The 12,396-nt window shown below is 40.7% G+C and overlaps 1 protein-coding gene across 10 annotated transcripts in view; it reads left to right on the top strand.

The window, feature by feature from the left end:
• obsl1b (obscurin like cytoskeletal adaptor 1b) overlaps window positions 1-12,396 on the top strand; it is a 34,314-nt gene that overhangs the window by 19,430 nt on the left and 2,488 nt on the right. For 9 of the 10 annotated variants that reach the window (XM_037109350.1, XM_037109349.1, XM_037109351.1 and 6 more), the window contains 14 exons: window positions 63-338; window positions 434-709; window positions 792-1,067; window positions 1,180-1,452; window positions 1,570-1,836; window positions 1,980-2,249; window positions 2,819-3,085; window positions 4,151-4,417; window positions 5,951-6,063; window positions 6,319-6,472; window positions 7,055-7,216; window positions 7,405-7,509; window positions 7,730-7,996; window positions 10,157-10,426. In XM_037109350.1, coding sequence (XP_036965245.1) covers window positions 63-338; window positions 434-709; window positions 792-1,067; window positions 1,180-1,452; window positions 1,570-1,836; window positions 1,980-2,249; window positions 2,819-3,085; window positions 4,151-4,417; window positions 5,951-6,063; window positions 6,319-6,472; window positions 7,055-7,216; window positions 7,405-7,509; window positions 7,730-7,996; window positions 10,157-10,426 — 3,243 coding nt within the window. Of the gene's footprint in view, window positions 1-62; window positions 339-433; window positions 710-791; window positions 1,068-1,179; window positions 1,453-1,569; window positions 1,837-1,979; window positions 2,250-2,818; window positions 3,086-4,150; window positions 4,418-5,950; window positions 6,064-6,318; window positions 6,473-7,054; window positions 7,217-7,404; window positions 7,510-7,729; window positions 7,997-10,156; window positions 10,427-12,396 lie in introns of those variants that run through there. The other variant, XM_037109352.1, reaches the window with a different exon arrangement.

The raw sequence follows: 12,396 nt of genomic DNA, 5'->3' as shown, positions 1-12,396 counted from the left end.
CTGAATGTCTTGTTGTGTCATCATTTTATCCATTTCTAACACAAATGTTTCTTAATGCACAGAACCTCCTGTTCGCTTTGTACGTCCAAGGAAGATGGCAAGCAGAGTAGAGAAGGTGGCTGGGGAGAGTCTTGTTCTAGACTGTGAGGTTTCAAGATCAAATGCAGAGGTCACCTGGAAGAAGAACGGGGAAGAAGTAGAGGACTCCAGAAATATTACTATCCTGGAGGATGGGGTTGTGCGTCAATTAACCGTTCACTCACTAACACTGGAGGATGCTGGGCAATATATCTGTGATGCAAAGGATGATGTGATGGATTTCAACGTGAAAGTGCAAGGTAGGTTATGAAACAAAAGGTGTAATTTTTGCCAAGAATGCATACCAAGATTTTCTGTTCAAGGAATGTTGTTCTTTTCTTGTTTATTTTTTCAGATTTACCTGTAAAAATTCTTGGAAAAACCGATGCAAAAACGGAAAAGCAGTTCCTAGTGTCTGATGATATCATTCTGGTGTGTGAGCTATCGAGATCCAATGCCTCAGTCAGTTGGTACAAAGATAATCAGTTAATTGACGACACTGAGCGGTACTGTAGTGAGGAGCAAGGTGTTTTTCGATCACTGGTTGTCCTAAATGCTGAGCTCAAGGATTCAGGAGAGTACACCTGTGATGCAGTGGATGATAAAATGGTCTTCTATATCACTGTCAAAGGTAATCATTTGTTTAGTAATGCAGACATTATCTGTCGTTCCTTGACTCAGGACGAAAGTAATGCAATGTCTTGTATGTTCAGAGCCTCCGGTACAGATCATTGGCAACTCAGGCCACCCAGAGCATCATATCCTGGTAGCAGGAGATGACCTTATTTTGGAATGTGTGGTTTCTCGGCCCAACGCCACCGTGCAGTGGTTATGCAACGGCGAGATACTGAAACCAGACACTCGCATACAAATTGACAGCCATGACGTTGTGAGGAAGCTTGTTCTTTCTGGACTTCAGCCTTCAGACTCTGGAAGATACATTTGTGACGCCATCGATGACAAATTAATAACAATTGTTGAGGTCCAAGGTGAGGCTTAACATTTTTAAAGACGGTTCAGATTTTAATTCCTGTTGTTTGTTTAATGAACTCACTGTTTCAATATTTTAGGTAACTTCTATGTAACTCTCATTTTCCTCAGAACCACCAGTAACTTTCGTGGATAAAGAAGCATATGAGGATAGCATCTCAGCCTATGAAAATGAGAGTGTTACACTGTGTGCCACTGTGAACCGAGAAAGAGCTAATGTTCGGTGGCTGAAAGATGGCCAACTATTGAACGAGGACAACATTCACATCTCCAGTGAGGGTAATACCCACAAGCTCACCATTAATCCTCTGCAGCTGTCAGATTCTGGAGAATATGTCTGTGACGCAAGCACAGATGAGATGTATTTCAGTCTTTTAGTCAAAGGTAAGAATTTGGCTCTCCTAAGCACAATGTGACCTCTTTCTCCATGTTAACATTGACTTGCCTGTAACTGTCATAAAGTTAACATCTCTGGAATTATATTTCTATTCTACTCATCAGAAATGAAGGCAAGATTTATCAGACCACTGGAGAACATTGCGTCTCTGAAGGGCAGCAGCCTTATTTTACGATGTGAGATCAGCAAGCCCAAAGGAGATGTCCAGTGGCTGAAAGATGGCCAAGAGATCTCTCCAAGCCGACGACACACAATACGAGCACAAGGTCGAGAGCGAAGCTTTACCATCCACCAGCTAATGGAAGAAGATGCTGGAGAGTATGCCTGTGAATCAACAGATGACAGGACCTCCGCTACTGTCACTGTAGAAAGTAAGTGAGTCATACCAGTTAAAAGCAAGGGCTGAGAAAGAAATAAAGCATGAGGAATGAAAATAGTTTTTAAAAATTCAAATGTGCCATGTTTACAAAATTGGAGCACATGAATCTAATTCGGCTCAATGCTTTGCCTTCAGTTCCCCGTGTTGTCGAGTTCATAGCGGAGCTCCGTAACATCACGGTCTGTGAGGGAGAAGATGCAGTATTTAAATGTGTGGTTTCACCGGAGGACACTCAGTTGGTGTGGCACTTAAATGGCAAGCAAGTTGCTCTAAATGAGCGCACTGTCATTTCAAGCAATGGACTATGCCACATGCTCTGCATCCACAACTGCATGGTTTCAGATAGCGGCAAAGTGACAGCTGATGCAGAGGGGTTGGTATCAGAGGCAGAACTCAAGGTTCAAGGTGAGTTGTTGCCCCATCCATAAACACTATAATTATATACATTTGTCTCAATGAATCACAGAAGTCACAACATGCAACAACCATTTACTGTCCAATACCCTCTTCTCGCCGGTAGTTATCACCATATTTTCAACTGTGGGCTATTTTCTGCAGCACTAGAGTCAATGCAAACATAAAGGAGAATTTGAATGGCTGTATATGTTGGTATCACATAAGCATACACTGAATGTGTTTAATAATGACCCTTTCAGAAAAGTTTAAATTGTTGAAGAGGCGTTTTGACGGCTAGTGCTTAGCAGCTTCTACTGTTAGAATTCCTCTGGTAACTGACAGAGACAAGTGGCTCAGTGGTTTTTGGGTATGCGACACTGCAGGGGGGCAAGGCTCCTCAGAGATTTTGCTTGCTCTCTGTGCTTGAGCTTGCAGTGTAACTCTGCTGATTTTCTTTGGTTGATATTGTTCTTTGTTTTGTCTGGGTCTTCCCTTGTCATGCAGATTTAACATTAATGCATTGTAATCATACCTAGAGTGTTGATTGTGTTGTAACAACCCCTCAAATTCATTATTAGAGCAACAGGTGCTGTTTGCCAAGAAAATGACACCAGTTGTAGCTGAAGAGTACAGTGAGGCAACTCTAGAGGTGGAGGTGAGTCTGGATTCGGAAGAGTTGCAGTGGATGCGGCAAGGGGTGCTGATCCACCCTGGACCCAAGTATACACTGAAACACAAGGGCCTAAAACACAGTCTCACCATCCACAAACTGTCCATGTCTGACCGAGGCACCTACAGCTGTGAAACCCTCCATGACCGCACGCAAGCCCAGCTCACTGTGGAACGTGAGTGTGCACGTGTTCTCACTATGCCCTGTTGTTGTTTGTTTACCACCGTTGCTGACGGGGCCACCTCTTGCACACCCACCATCACTGCTTCTTGTGAAGGCAAAGCTCAATTAACTGAGTAAGAGTAATTTGAGTGACTAGGGACCAGGGTGGCACTTTTACAGGAACATGATGGCAACAAACAGGTGATAGACTTACAGCCCAGGCTGACTTTCAGTGCAGGGTTTCTTTATTGACACAGGATCAATAAAGCCCTGATGATTTCATTAGCTGTGTCAAAGGCAAATAAGATGACAGTTTTAAAGGAAGGGCCTGAATAACAACATGAGATATGACATACAGAATTACATTTAGCAAAGTAAAGTTTTCCTACAAAGAAGCACCATTTGAAACTCTGGAAATCAAGCAAGCTTGACACACTATAAAACTGGGCATCTTGTCGTGATTAAGACGTACTTATGCTTGTTTTTCTTTGTGCATGCTTCTTATGTTTCTCAGTCCTATGATCCACAGGCCAGTGGGTGAATTAAAGGCTGTTCTTTCAACACTAGTGTGGGCGGGCAGGGGAAAGTCAGGACTTCAGGCTGCTGTTGGCACCTCCTATGAATTTGGATCTCCTCTCATTGCATCTAAATTTACACCCTGGCCTTCAAAACTAAGGTTGTTGTCATCAGGTCTCCAAAATAAACACTCCTTTTTTCCACAGGGAATTCTCGTCTGTGTTAGAATAAGTGAAAAATGTTGGCAGTTTCAAAGCTGGCTTTTGTGTAAAGCCCCATACTCAAATGACTGAAATATCGGCTTGTCGATGTGTGCCAGCTTGTATTGTTTAACTGCAGACTGCTGTGTGCAGATCAGACTCCAAGCCTATTTCGTAACAGAAAATGGACACCACGTCTGCTCCCTGTTCAAGCGGAATGAAAATATTTGTAGCTGGGGCCAATCTTTCAAACATGACCTTTGTTTGACTACAACAAAAAAAATACCCATTAAGTAGATAGCTAAATGCACTTGTTGGACTACTGTGATGCCTACTACACAGCTCTGCAACTTTTCTTACAGCTCGAAAAATCAAAATCAAGAGAGGACTGATGGACATTAAAACCACAGAGAGAGAAACGGCATCTTTTGAGGTTGAGCTCTCCCATCCCCAAGTCACCGGCACCTGGATGAGAAACGGAATCCAGCTTAAGCCGACAAGTCACTTCCGTATGAGTGCCAAAGGACAAGTCCACAGCCTGACTATCTCTAACCTATCAGTAGAGGACACGGCCACCTTTACGTTCTCTGTGGAGCATTTGAAGACGTCTGCAAGGCTTGTTGTAAAAGGTACGTGATGAGATGAGATTTTGACAGTGTTTCAATGAGCGGAGACCGATATTTTATTTCAACATGGTAGCAAACACAATTACTGTATGTGGTTTTATTTAAAGTGACATCTTAAGGTACTTCAACATACTTTTGAGATAATGCACTTATACAAAGCCAACCACAGCTGAAAACTGCTGCTGAGAAACTAGAAAGAGCAAGCTACATTTTTGAAAATAGCAAACCCGCTGGCTCCCTTCAGGCCTCCCTCCATCATCACTCCTCTAAATGAACATGCACTGACTGACTATACTGATTAAAAGATGACCATTCACTGTTATTTATAGAAAAATAAACAACTCAAATGAAGTGAAAAAGCAAAATAGCAGTCACAATTATACCTCAGTCCTGAAAGGCTTCCCAGCCCGACAGTTACTGCTCACTGCTGTGGTGTTGTGCTTCGTTCTACTAGATTAGCTACTGAATGACTTGTACTTTGCATCACGTTGTCTTTGGTAACCAATTATCTCAAGTCTCATTCGCGTTTAAGAAAACACCTTACATAATCATAATGAATGTAAAGAACTAACATAGTGTTTCAGTACTCACAGCTCTCAAGCTAGCATGTTAGTATTGGGAAACATTCACTGCATTTATTCTGCCATTTTTGCGCCACTAGCTCACAAACAGCTTTAGTAATATAGCCATAGATTTATAATAGAACTAGATAGCAGACCCAAAGATGGCCCCAATTCAGTCCAATGAGAATCACCCGGAGCTTGCAACAGAAGGTTTGTAGCTTTGGGTTTGATTCCTGGCTATGCAACCCACTGAAAATGCACAGTAGATTCTCTCTTCCACTTCATATTGTGACAGAATCACAGTTTAAAAATAGCTTTTGTCTGCTCAGTGAAAATAAGTTAGATGAAAGTTCCAAAAACCAAAACAACATTCGGAGATTTCCTATAAATATGCCTCTTAAAGAAAGGGTTGGTACTTTGTTTAACATACATAGTGTCACAATGAATGTGGGGCAGTTCAGTAACATCAAAGTTCACAACCACAAACTGTACGTTGTATTACTACCAAAACAACTGTTTACTACACTCATTTTATTGTGACCTCAGGCTGGTAGCTAAAGTGGGCCACTCAGAGTAGACCGAATGCCAGCCAGTGGAGGCATGATAATAGAATAAAGTGACGGCTCTGCTACTGTTGCCTTTATCCAGGCTCACGTTACAACACAAAATAGCCTAGCACGACCCAGTGAGGAGCGGTAGCTCTGTTCAGTCTTTTCTGTCAGGTGCTAGTTTAACCTCATGCTGTAAAATAATCCGCTCCATACCGAGTCACTCAGTGTGCATCATCCCTTTGAGCTAGGGGTTGAAAAGCTGAGGATGACGATCGGATGAAAATGTCATCACGATGAATTAGTCTACATAACTTCACTATATAGGCTTCCTTAAATTTAAAGCAACAATGTATACACTTGGATTTGTTTTATGGCGATACTTTGTTGTGTTTGCCTAACTTATCATGCTTTTTCCTCACCAGAGCCACCGGTCACAATTTTCAGAAAACTGGAAGACCAGAGATTCCCTGACGGGGCAGTAATCTCTATTGAGTGTGAGCTGTCAAGACATAATGTTGATGTAAAATGGATGAAGGCAAGTGTTGAATTTTTGTTTTTCTCTTTATAACCAACAACACCCTCTTATGGACACATTGAAGATAACAAACATAAGACGCCTGATGAACAGCCAAAGCTTTTGTGAAAAAAAGTCAACCAGACATTTGAACATTTTGGACCAAGTGTTGAGTTTGAGTTTTTGAATGTGGAACAATAAAGAACCACTCAAAAATGGACAATTTCAGGTGTTTGGTGATGATAAATTGTACTTTTTAAAAAAAATCATTTTCAGAATGGGGTTGAGGTGAAACCAGGCAAGGACTTGCGCATTTATGCAATGGGAAGGAAAAGATTTCTTCAGATCGTGAAGTGTAATGTCAGTGATTCTGGGATTTACACCTGCGACGCTGGAGATGCTACAACGTCTTGCACCGTGGAGGTCTATGGTAAAGTCTGCTATCTAAATAATGATAAATTATGATATAAACAAGGGTCTATAGTTTCACAGCGGTGTGAAGTTGTGGATGAAAGAACAGCAAACTGTGTCATGAAAGTGACAGGAGATGTGTTATTTTATTATCAAAACTAAGAAAATACATGGGTGGGACTCACTATAAACATATATTAAAACACTGCAAGACATAGAGGTATTCACTGAGTTAGCTATCAAAGCAGAGTGTTTCACTAATTAGACAAAAAAAAAAAAAAAATTACACATTATTCAACTCATCACCAAGTGAAATCTATGCACACTTATTCATAGTAAACTGACTAAAATCACAAAACTGGGAAATTAACAATGAGTGAAAATACCTGGAGAACTTCTAGCATGTGTCACAGTCAGTCAGTCAAATGACAGTATAACAATAGAAGTCTTTAGTGCCATGACAGTTAGCTCAGTATTAAAGAAAGAGGAAAGGTGATCATATACTGCAGACGTGCCAAGTCCATTCTACGTTTGCATTTTGAATTATTAATAGGTTGCCATTGTAATATTAGATATCCTTTGATGTTAATCGTCTCCGCAGAGCGCGAGCTGCTGATACAGCAGGGCCTCGAGGACCTGGACATCCAGGAAGATCAGAACGCGGTGTTTGTTTGTGAGATCTCGGTGGAAGATGTGCCAGGAGAGTGGTACAAAAACGGGGAGAGGATACAACCCACCAGCACCATCAAGATCCGCCAAGAAGGTCAGCTGCAAAAGTCACAAACACTTAGTTCACAGGGTCTGCAAATGTCTGCCAAAGACAGAGGTTTAACATGATCTGATATTCAAAAACAATGTTATAGAGAGGAGAAAGAAATTATGAATCTGGATATTATCTTGCCATTTTTATCTTCTTCTTCATTTTTATTTTCTTTAATCTTCTTCTTTCAGGGACCAAACACTTTCTTCTTATGTGCAACGTGCGAGCAGAGGACTCCGGAGAGATCAAGTTTGTCGCCAGACATGTTGAATCTGTGGCTTACCTGGAGGTGGAAGGTATACGAAATCTATATATCAATATATGTAACAAATGAACAACATTGTGATACAACTTGTAAAATAGTGAAAAAAAGGCTGCTTCAATTTGTGGAACTTGTTGAACAAAGTGTGGAAACGTGCCTGTGAAGTCATTCATCAAGTCAAAGTTTATTTAATGTCTCCTGTCACCCAGTCAAACTGTAAATCCTTAATCTGAACGGCACTTTGTCCCTTTCAGAGCTTCCTGTCAACATCGTTAAACCTCTGCAGGATAAGACCGCCCTCGAGAAGAGCCGTGTGATCCTCGACTGCACCGTGTCCAACCCCAGATGTAGCATCCGCTGGTACAAAGGCGTCAACGTCATCCTGCCCTCCGAGCGCTTTGAGATCTGCAGTGAAGGCGGCTATCGCAAACTGATCATCCAGCAGGTGGCGCTAGAAGACGAGGGCACGTACAGTGTGCAGGTTGGAGAGTATTCGTGCTCTGCAAAACTGACAGTGGAGGGTAAGAGAGTTCCCAGCTTACAGGCAAATTTTTAATCTTATTTTTTTTTGCATGTTCAAATGACAAATAACAGGCAGTTTTCGCAATGCAACAACAACAACAAAGCTTCCTTTTCCAACCAACACACACAAAAAGTGTTGCACTCCCACTATTTATGGGAGTGTAACGGAAGGAAGGAGGATCTCATACATAACGTCATTGCTCCATCTAGTGGCGAAGCAAAGATAATGCATGTATTTTCTCTGTATTGTGATATCATCCAGGCGTATCACATACAGACATTTTTTGTAAGTGTCCTATGTACGTTGCTCTTACTCGACAAATGATATAGTTTGTTATTTAAAGAGTACCAACAGGCCTTCTTCTTAGAACATTTTGACAGGTCACAGAAGGAAAATTAAAGGTCTCATAATCAATAATAACAATGATCACTTACTTCCTTTTAGCTGGCCGACACTGTCATGAATTAGTTATTTCATAGTAAACTGACTACACTCACAAAACTGGGAAATTAACAACCGAGTGAAAATACCTGGAGGTCTTCGAACATGTGTCACAGTCCGCTGCAAACACAGCTAGCTAGCAACAAAGCTGTGCTTACATATTCTGCAGGGGAAGCACTACAATATGTAAATGTTATCTAACAGAAAATATAAAAGGAATGTAATAAAAAGGCAATAAAGGGTCTTACCTGATACTTTAAAGGTTGAACTCAATGTGTAGAAACATTTTCATTAGCCTTCCTTATGAAGGCTACAGGCTGCAGCTCGATTCACAGACTTTATCGCAACAGACTTTTTGATAAAGAATGAATTATTAATCTCTTTAATGTATTATTTTTATGTGCATGTATTCTGTGGTATTGCTCACTGAGACACCTAACACAGTAAGTATTTACATTTGGCTAACTGTCATTAGCCTAATGTTGCTACTTACTGTATTAACCAGTCCTTTCACGCCTACATAAACCAAAATGTCTGCTGCAGAAAAAGCTCCATGACAGACGGTAAGTGAAGTAAAATGAAAAGATGAGAAACACATTCAGGCTGCGGTAAACTACATTTAGCATTCTGGGTATAATGTGAGAGGAGGATAGTCTGGAGTTTGGGTCAAGTAACAAGCTAACTGTTTTCACTCATGCTGCTAGCAAGTGAAGTAAGCTAGTTAGCTTAATAGCCTTACACCAGGCATGAGGTCTAATTTATAAGCAACAACACTTGTACACATTTAATTTGAATGCTTGTTAAGAAGACCAGGATGAAATCCCTCACCTCACCTCACACGCCAGACAAGCAAGGCCATCTTTGTTGTCGTTAGCTGCTGTTTGCCACTTCTTTGTTAGCTGCTGACATTAGCTGCTCTCTTTTAGTCGCTGCTCTTCTGTCAGTCAATCAGAGAACTGAGACAAACTCAAAGGCATGGACGAGATGTGGGCGTCCTGTGAAACACCAAACTAATGCAGAGTAGTGTAGTTTTGTGGGTAATCTTTTATTTCCAAACATGTAAAAAAGAAAAAAAAATATAAAGACTATAAACAAACAAAAGGAATAGAGCAATAAAAAACAGTCAATTCTACATTGTCATGAATTAGTGGGACTGGAGAAATTCAAACATCCATCCCTACTAATAGTACTTTGTTTATTTGACTTGGTTGGAGCTAAAAACTACTTGATGGGCAAATATATAAAAATCTATTAAAAGTTGTTTGATTTGACCAATGCTGGCATAAAAACAGCAACTGCTACAAGGATAGACAGCTTTTTTAAAAAAAAATGTTTATATGAAATCAAACAAATGTTTCCACACCTTGCCATGTTTTCTCAGGTCGGACAGGGATGATATGATGCCGTCTGTGTTAATGTAGTGGATTTAAAAGTCAGAGTCATCTTTCAAATGTAATAAAGTTAAGTGTTGTAAGTTTCCAGAAAAATTCATACTTGAGCTTGAGTACAAATACTCTGTACCCATGAGGGAGACATGCGGACTCTGGTTCTAGTAATCAGATAAAGACAAACTTAAACACTCCTTTATTCAAGCCTGTGGATGTCAGGTTGAAGATGTGCATTTAGGAGTTTATTACACTTTAAGAACAAGAAGTTTACTGTTAAAAAGTAGCATTGCAAGCTAACAGCGTTCTGTCTCCTCTGTGCTCCGGCTCAGCCCAGTCTCTGTTAATGGTCAGAGAGCTGAAGGATGTGGAAGTGATGGCCCCCGACGACGCCTGCTTTGAGTGCGAGGTCTCGGCCCCCGTCACCAAAGCTCCCGTGTGGCGTCTGAACGGGGAGCCTCTGCAGTCCAGCTCTCAGGTGCGACTTGAGAAGATGGGCACGGTCCACAGACTGACCCTCCTGCAGACCTCCCCGGACATGAGTGGAGCGGTGGAGTTCACCTCGGGGAAGGCAACGAGCACGGCCCAGCTGCGAGTTCTGAGTGAGTGGAAGATGTATTTACATTTTAATCATAGTTAAGCTGTCAGTAGAAGTCATGGGTAAGGATTTATGGATCCATTGATTTATCTACCTGCATCTCAGATTCACATAAGGCTGCAGGGATGAATTATATCATATTGACATGCACCTGTAGGGCAGAAAAGTCGGGCTCCTTACTGCCATCTAGCTGACAGACTGGTGAAGCATCACATTTGTAGCCTGGTGGTGCAATACAAAACCTTAACCACTAGATGGAAGTAATAACAAAGTCATGGTTTTGTCCCATGCATACTGTGTGTCATAGAAATATGTAATTCTGTGATTATATTGTATAGACTGAGATCAGTGGTGAGAAGGACTCAAATCTTCGGATTAAGTTAAAGTTGCAATACTACGGTGTACAAATACTCTGTAACATTTACAGTTTTACTTGAGTAAAAAGTCCAAAAGTACAAGAATCAATACATGCTTGAAGCACAAAAAGTAAAAGTACTTAACATGCACAGTGACACATTGATTATGATTATTCAAGCATTAATATGAGCATTACTTTAATGTTGCCACTGCTAAAAGTGGAGCTTTTCTTTACCCACAGGCTCAAAAATGTTTTTACCATATCTTAAACTGTAACAGCATCATCATTTATTGTTGATCACATGTTGTGTTATTAACCTGAATCTGCAAAGAAACAAGAACCCAAAGATGTATGAGCCATTTCTATGTATTGCTGGCATGTTGTTGTGATAAGACATGTCCTGCAGTATTATTTCGGACACTTGATGGCAGTCAGTGGATGCACAGGGTTGTACAGAGGGGGACAGGAAGGGGCGGCACAGGAAGAAACAGTTCTCAATTAATGCAACAGCAACTGGAAAATGGATACATGGAAAAATGTTGACAATCTGCTATTATAAAAACTATGTAATAAATGCTGTAGAGTGGAAAGTCCAAGATGGAAATGGAAGTGTAAGTATTTGGCTGCTTAAAATTTCCGACCATTTAAATTTCTGCAGGCCGAGCGTCAGTCATGCTGCGTCTCCTCGCCCTATAAAACCACACCAGATGAATTCACTACCTGGGCCAGATGATTGAACATAATACTGTTTAGCTGAAAGCCAACATAATAAAACTAAAAATAGTTTACTCTCCTGAATGTCTGAAATAGCTCGAGAAGGTTCCATTGGTTTTGAGCTCTCTGCTGCTTGACCTGCGTGCTCGCAGATCGAGCCAGACCATAAACACTTTGCAGCCAAAGCATCTACTGTATTTGTGACTGTGTGCTACATGGACAGTGCCCAGTCATGTAACCTACTTTAACACGCCATTGTGATAGTTCAGAATCAGACTGAAAGATTTAGGAGTTTTTGTATGCTTCTAATGCAAAAACCTCCCTTTAGTTGATTTGTTTGATGAATTAAAAAAACATTTTTTTGGTCACACAGTGATATTAAGCTAGAATGATGCACTTAATTCAGGGGGGTGAAGACTTTTTGACACAGCTTCAGGTGTTTGGTTTAGTCAGAAATCGATTTCAGGATTGTCAAAAGAATCCAGAGGTTAGAGGAATCCAAAGTCAACATCTGCAGCAGGGTTTTTAATTAAGCTTAAACCAGCAGCAACCCAACTTAAAGGTTGTGAAGAGGTCTCGAGATAAATGTGTGTGGTCACAACATGATTAAAGGAAGAAAGAAATAAAAAAAACTGTTTCACACGATTAAAACTTTTTTTCTGATTTTGCTCCAGTTTTTAGTCTTTTTTTCTGGTCAGCTGTTGGATATTTTTGGCTCTTTAGGCCTTTAAATAAAACAACCTGAGAAGAAGAGATGTAACGTAACTAAGTACATTTAATTTAGTATTGCACTCGTATTTTAATTTCCATTTTCTTCTTCTTTGTACTTCCACTCAACCACATGATGGAGGCAAATATTGTACTTTTTATGCCAGTACATGTATTAGACGCAGAACTAACTA

Source organism: Acanthopagrus latus, chromosome 9, assembly GCF_904848185.1.
Source record: "Acanthopagrus latus isolate v.2019 chromosome 9, fAcaLat1.1, whole genome shotgun sequence".
NCBI classification, from domain to species: domain Eukaryota; kingdom Metazoa; phylum Chordata; class Actinopteri; order Spariformes; family Sparidae; genus Acanthopagrus; species Acanthopagrus latus.
Note: the sequence above shows the minus strand (reverse complement) of the source record. Positions and strands in the feature narration are given on the sequence as shown.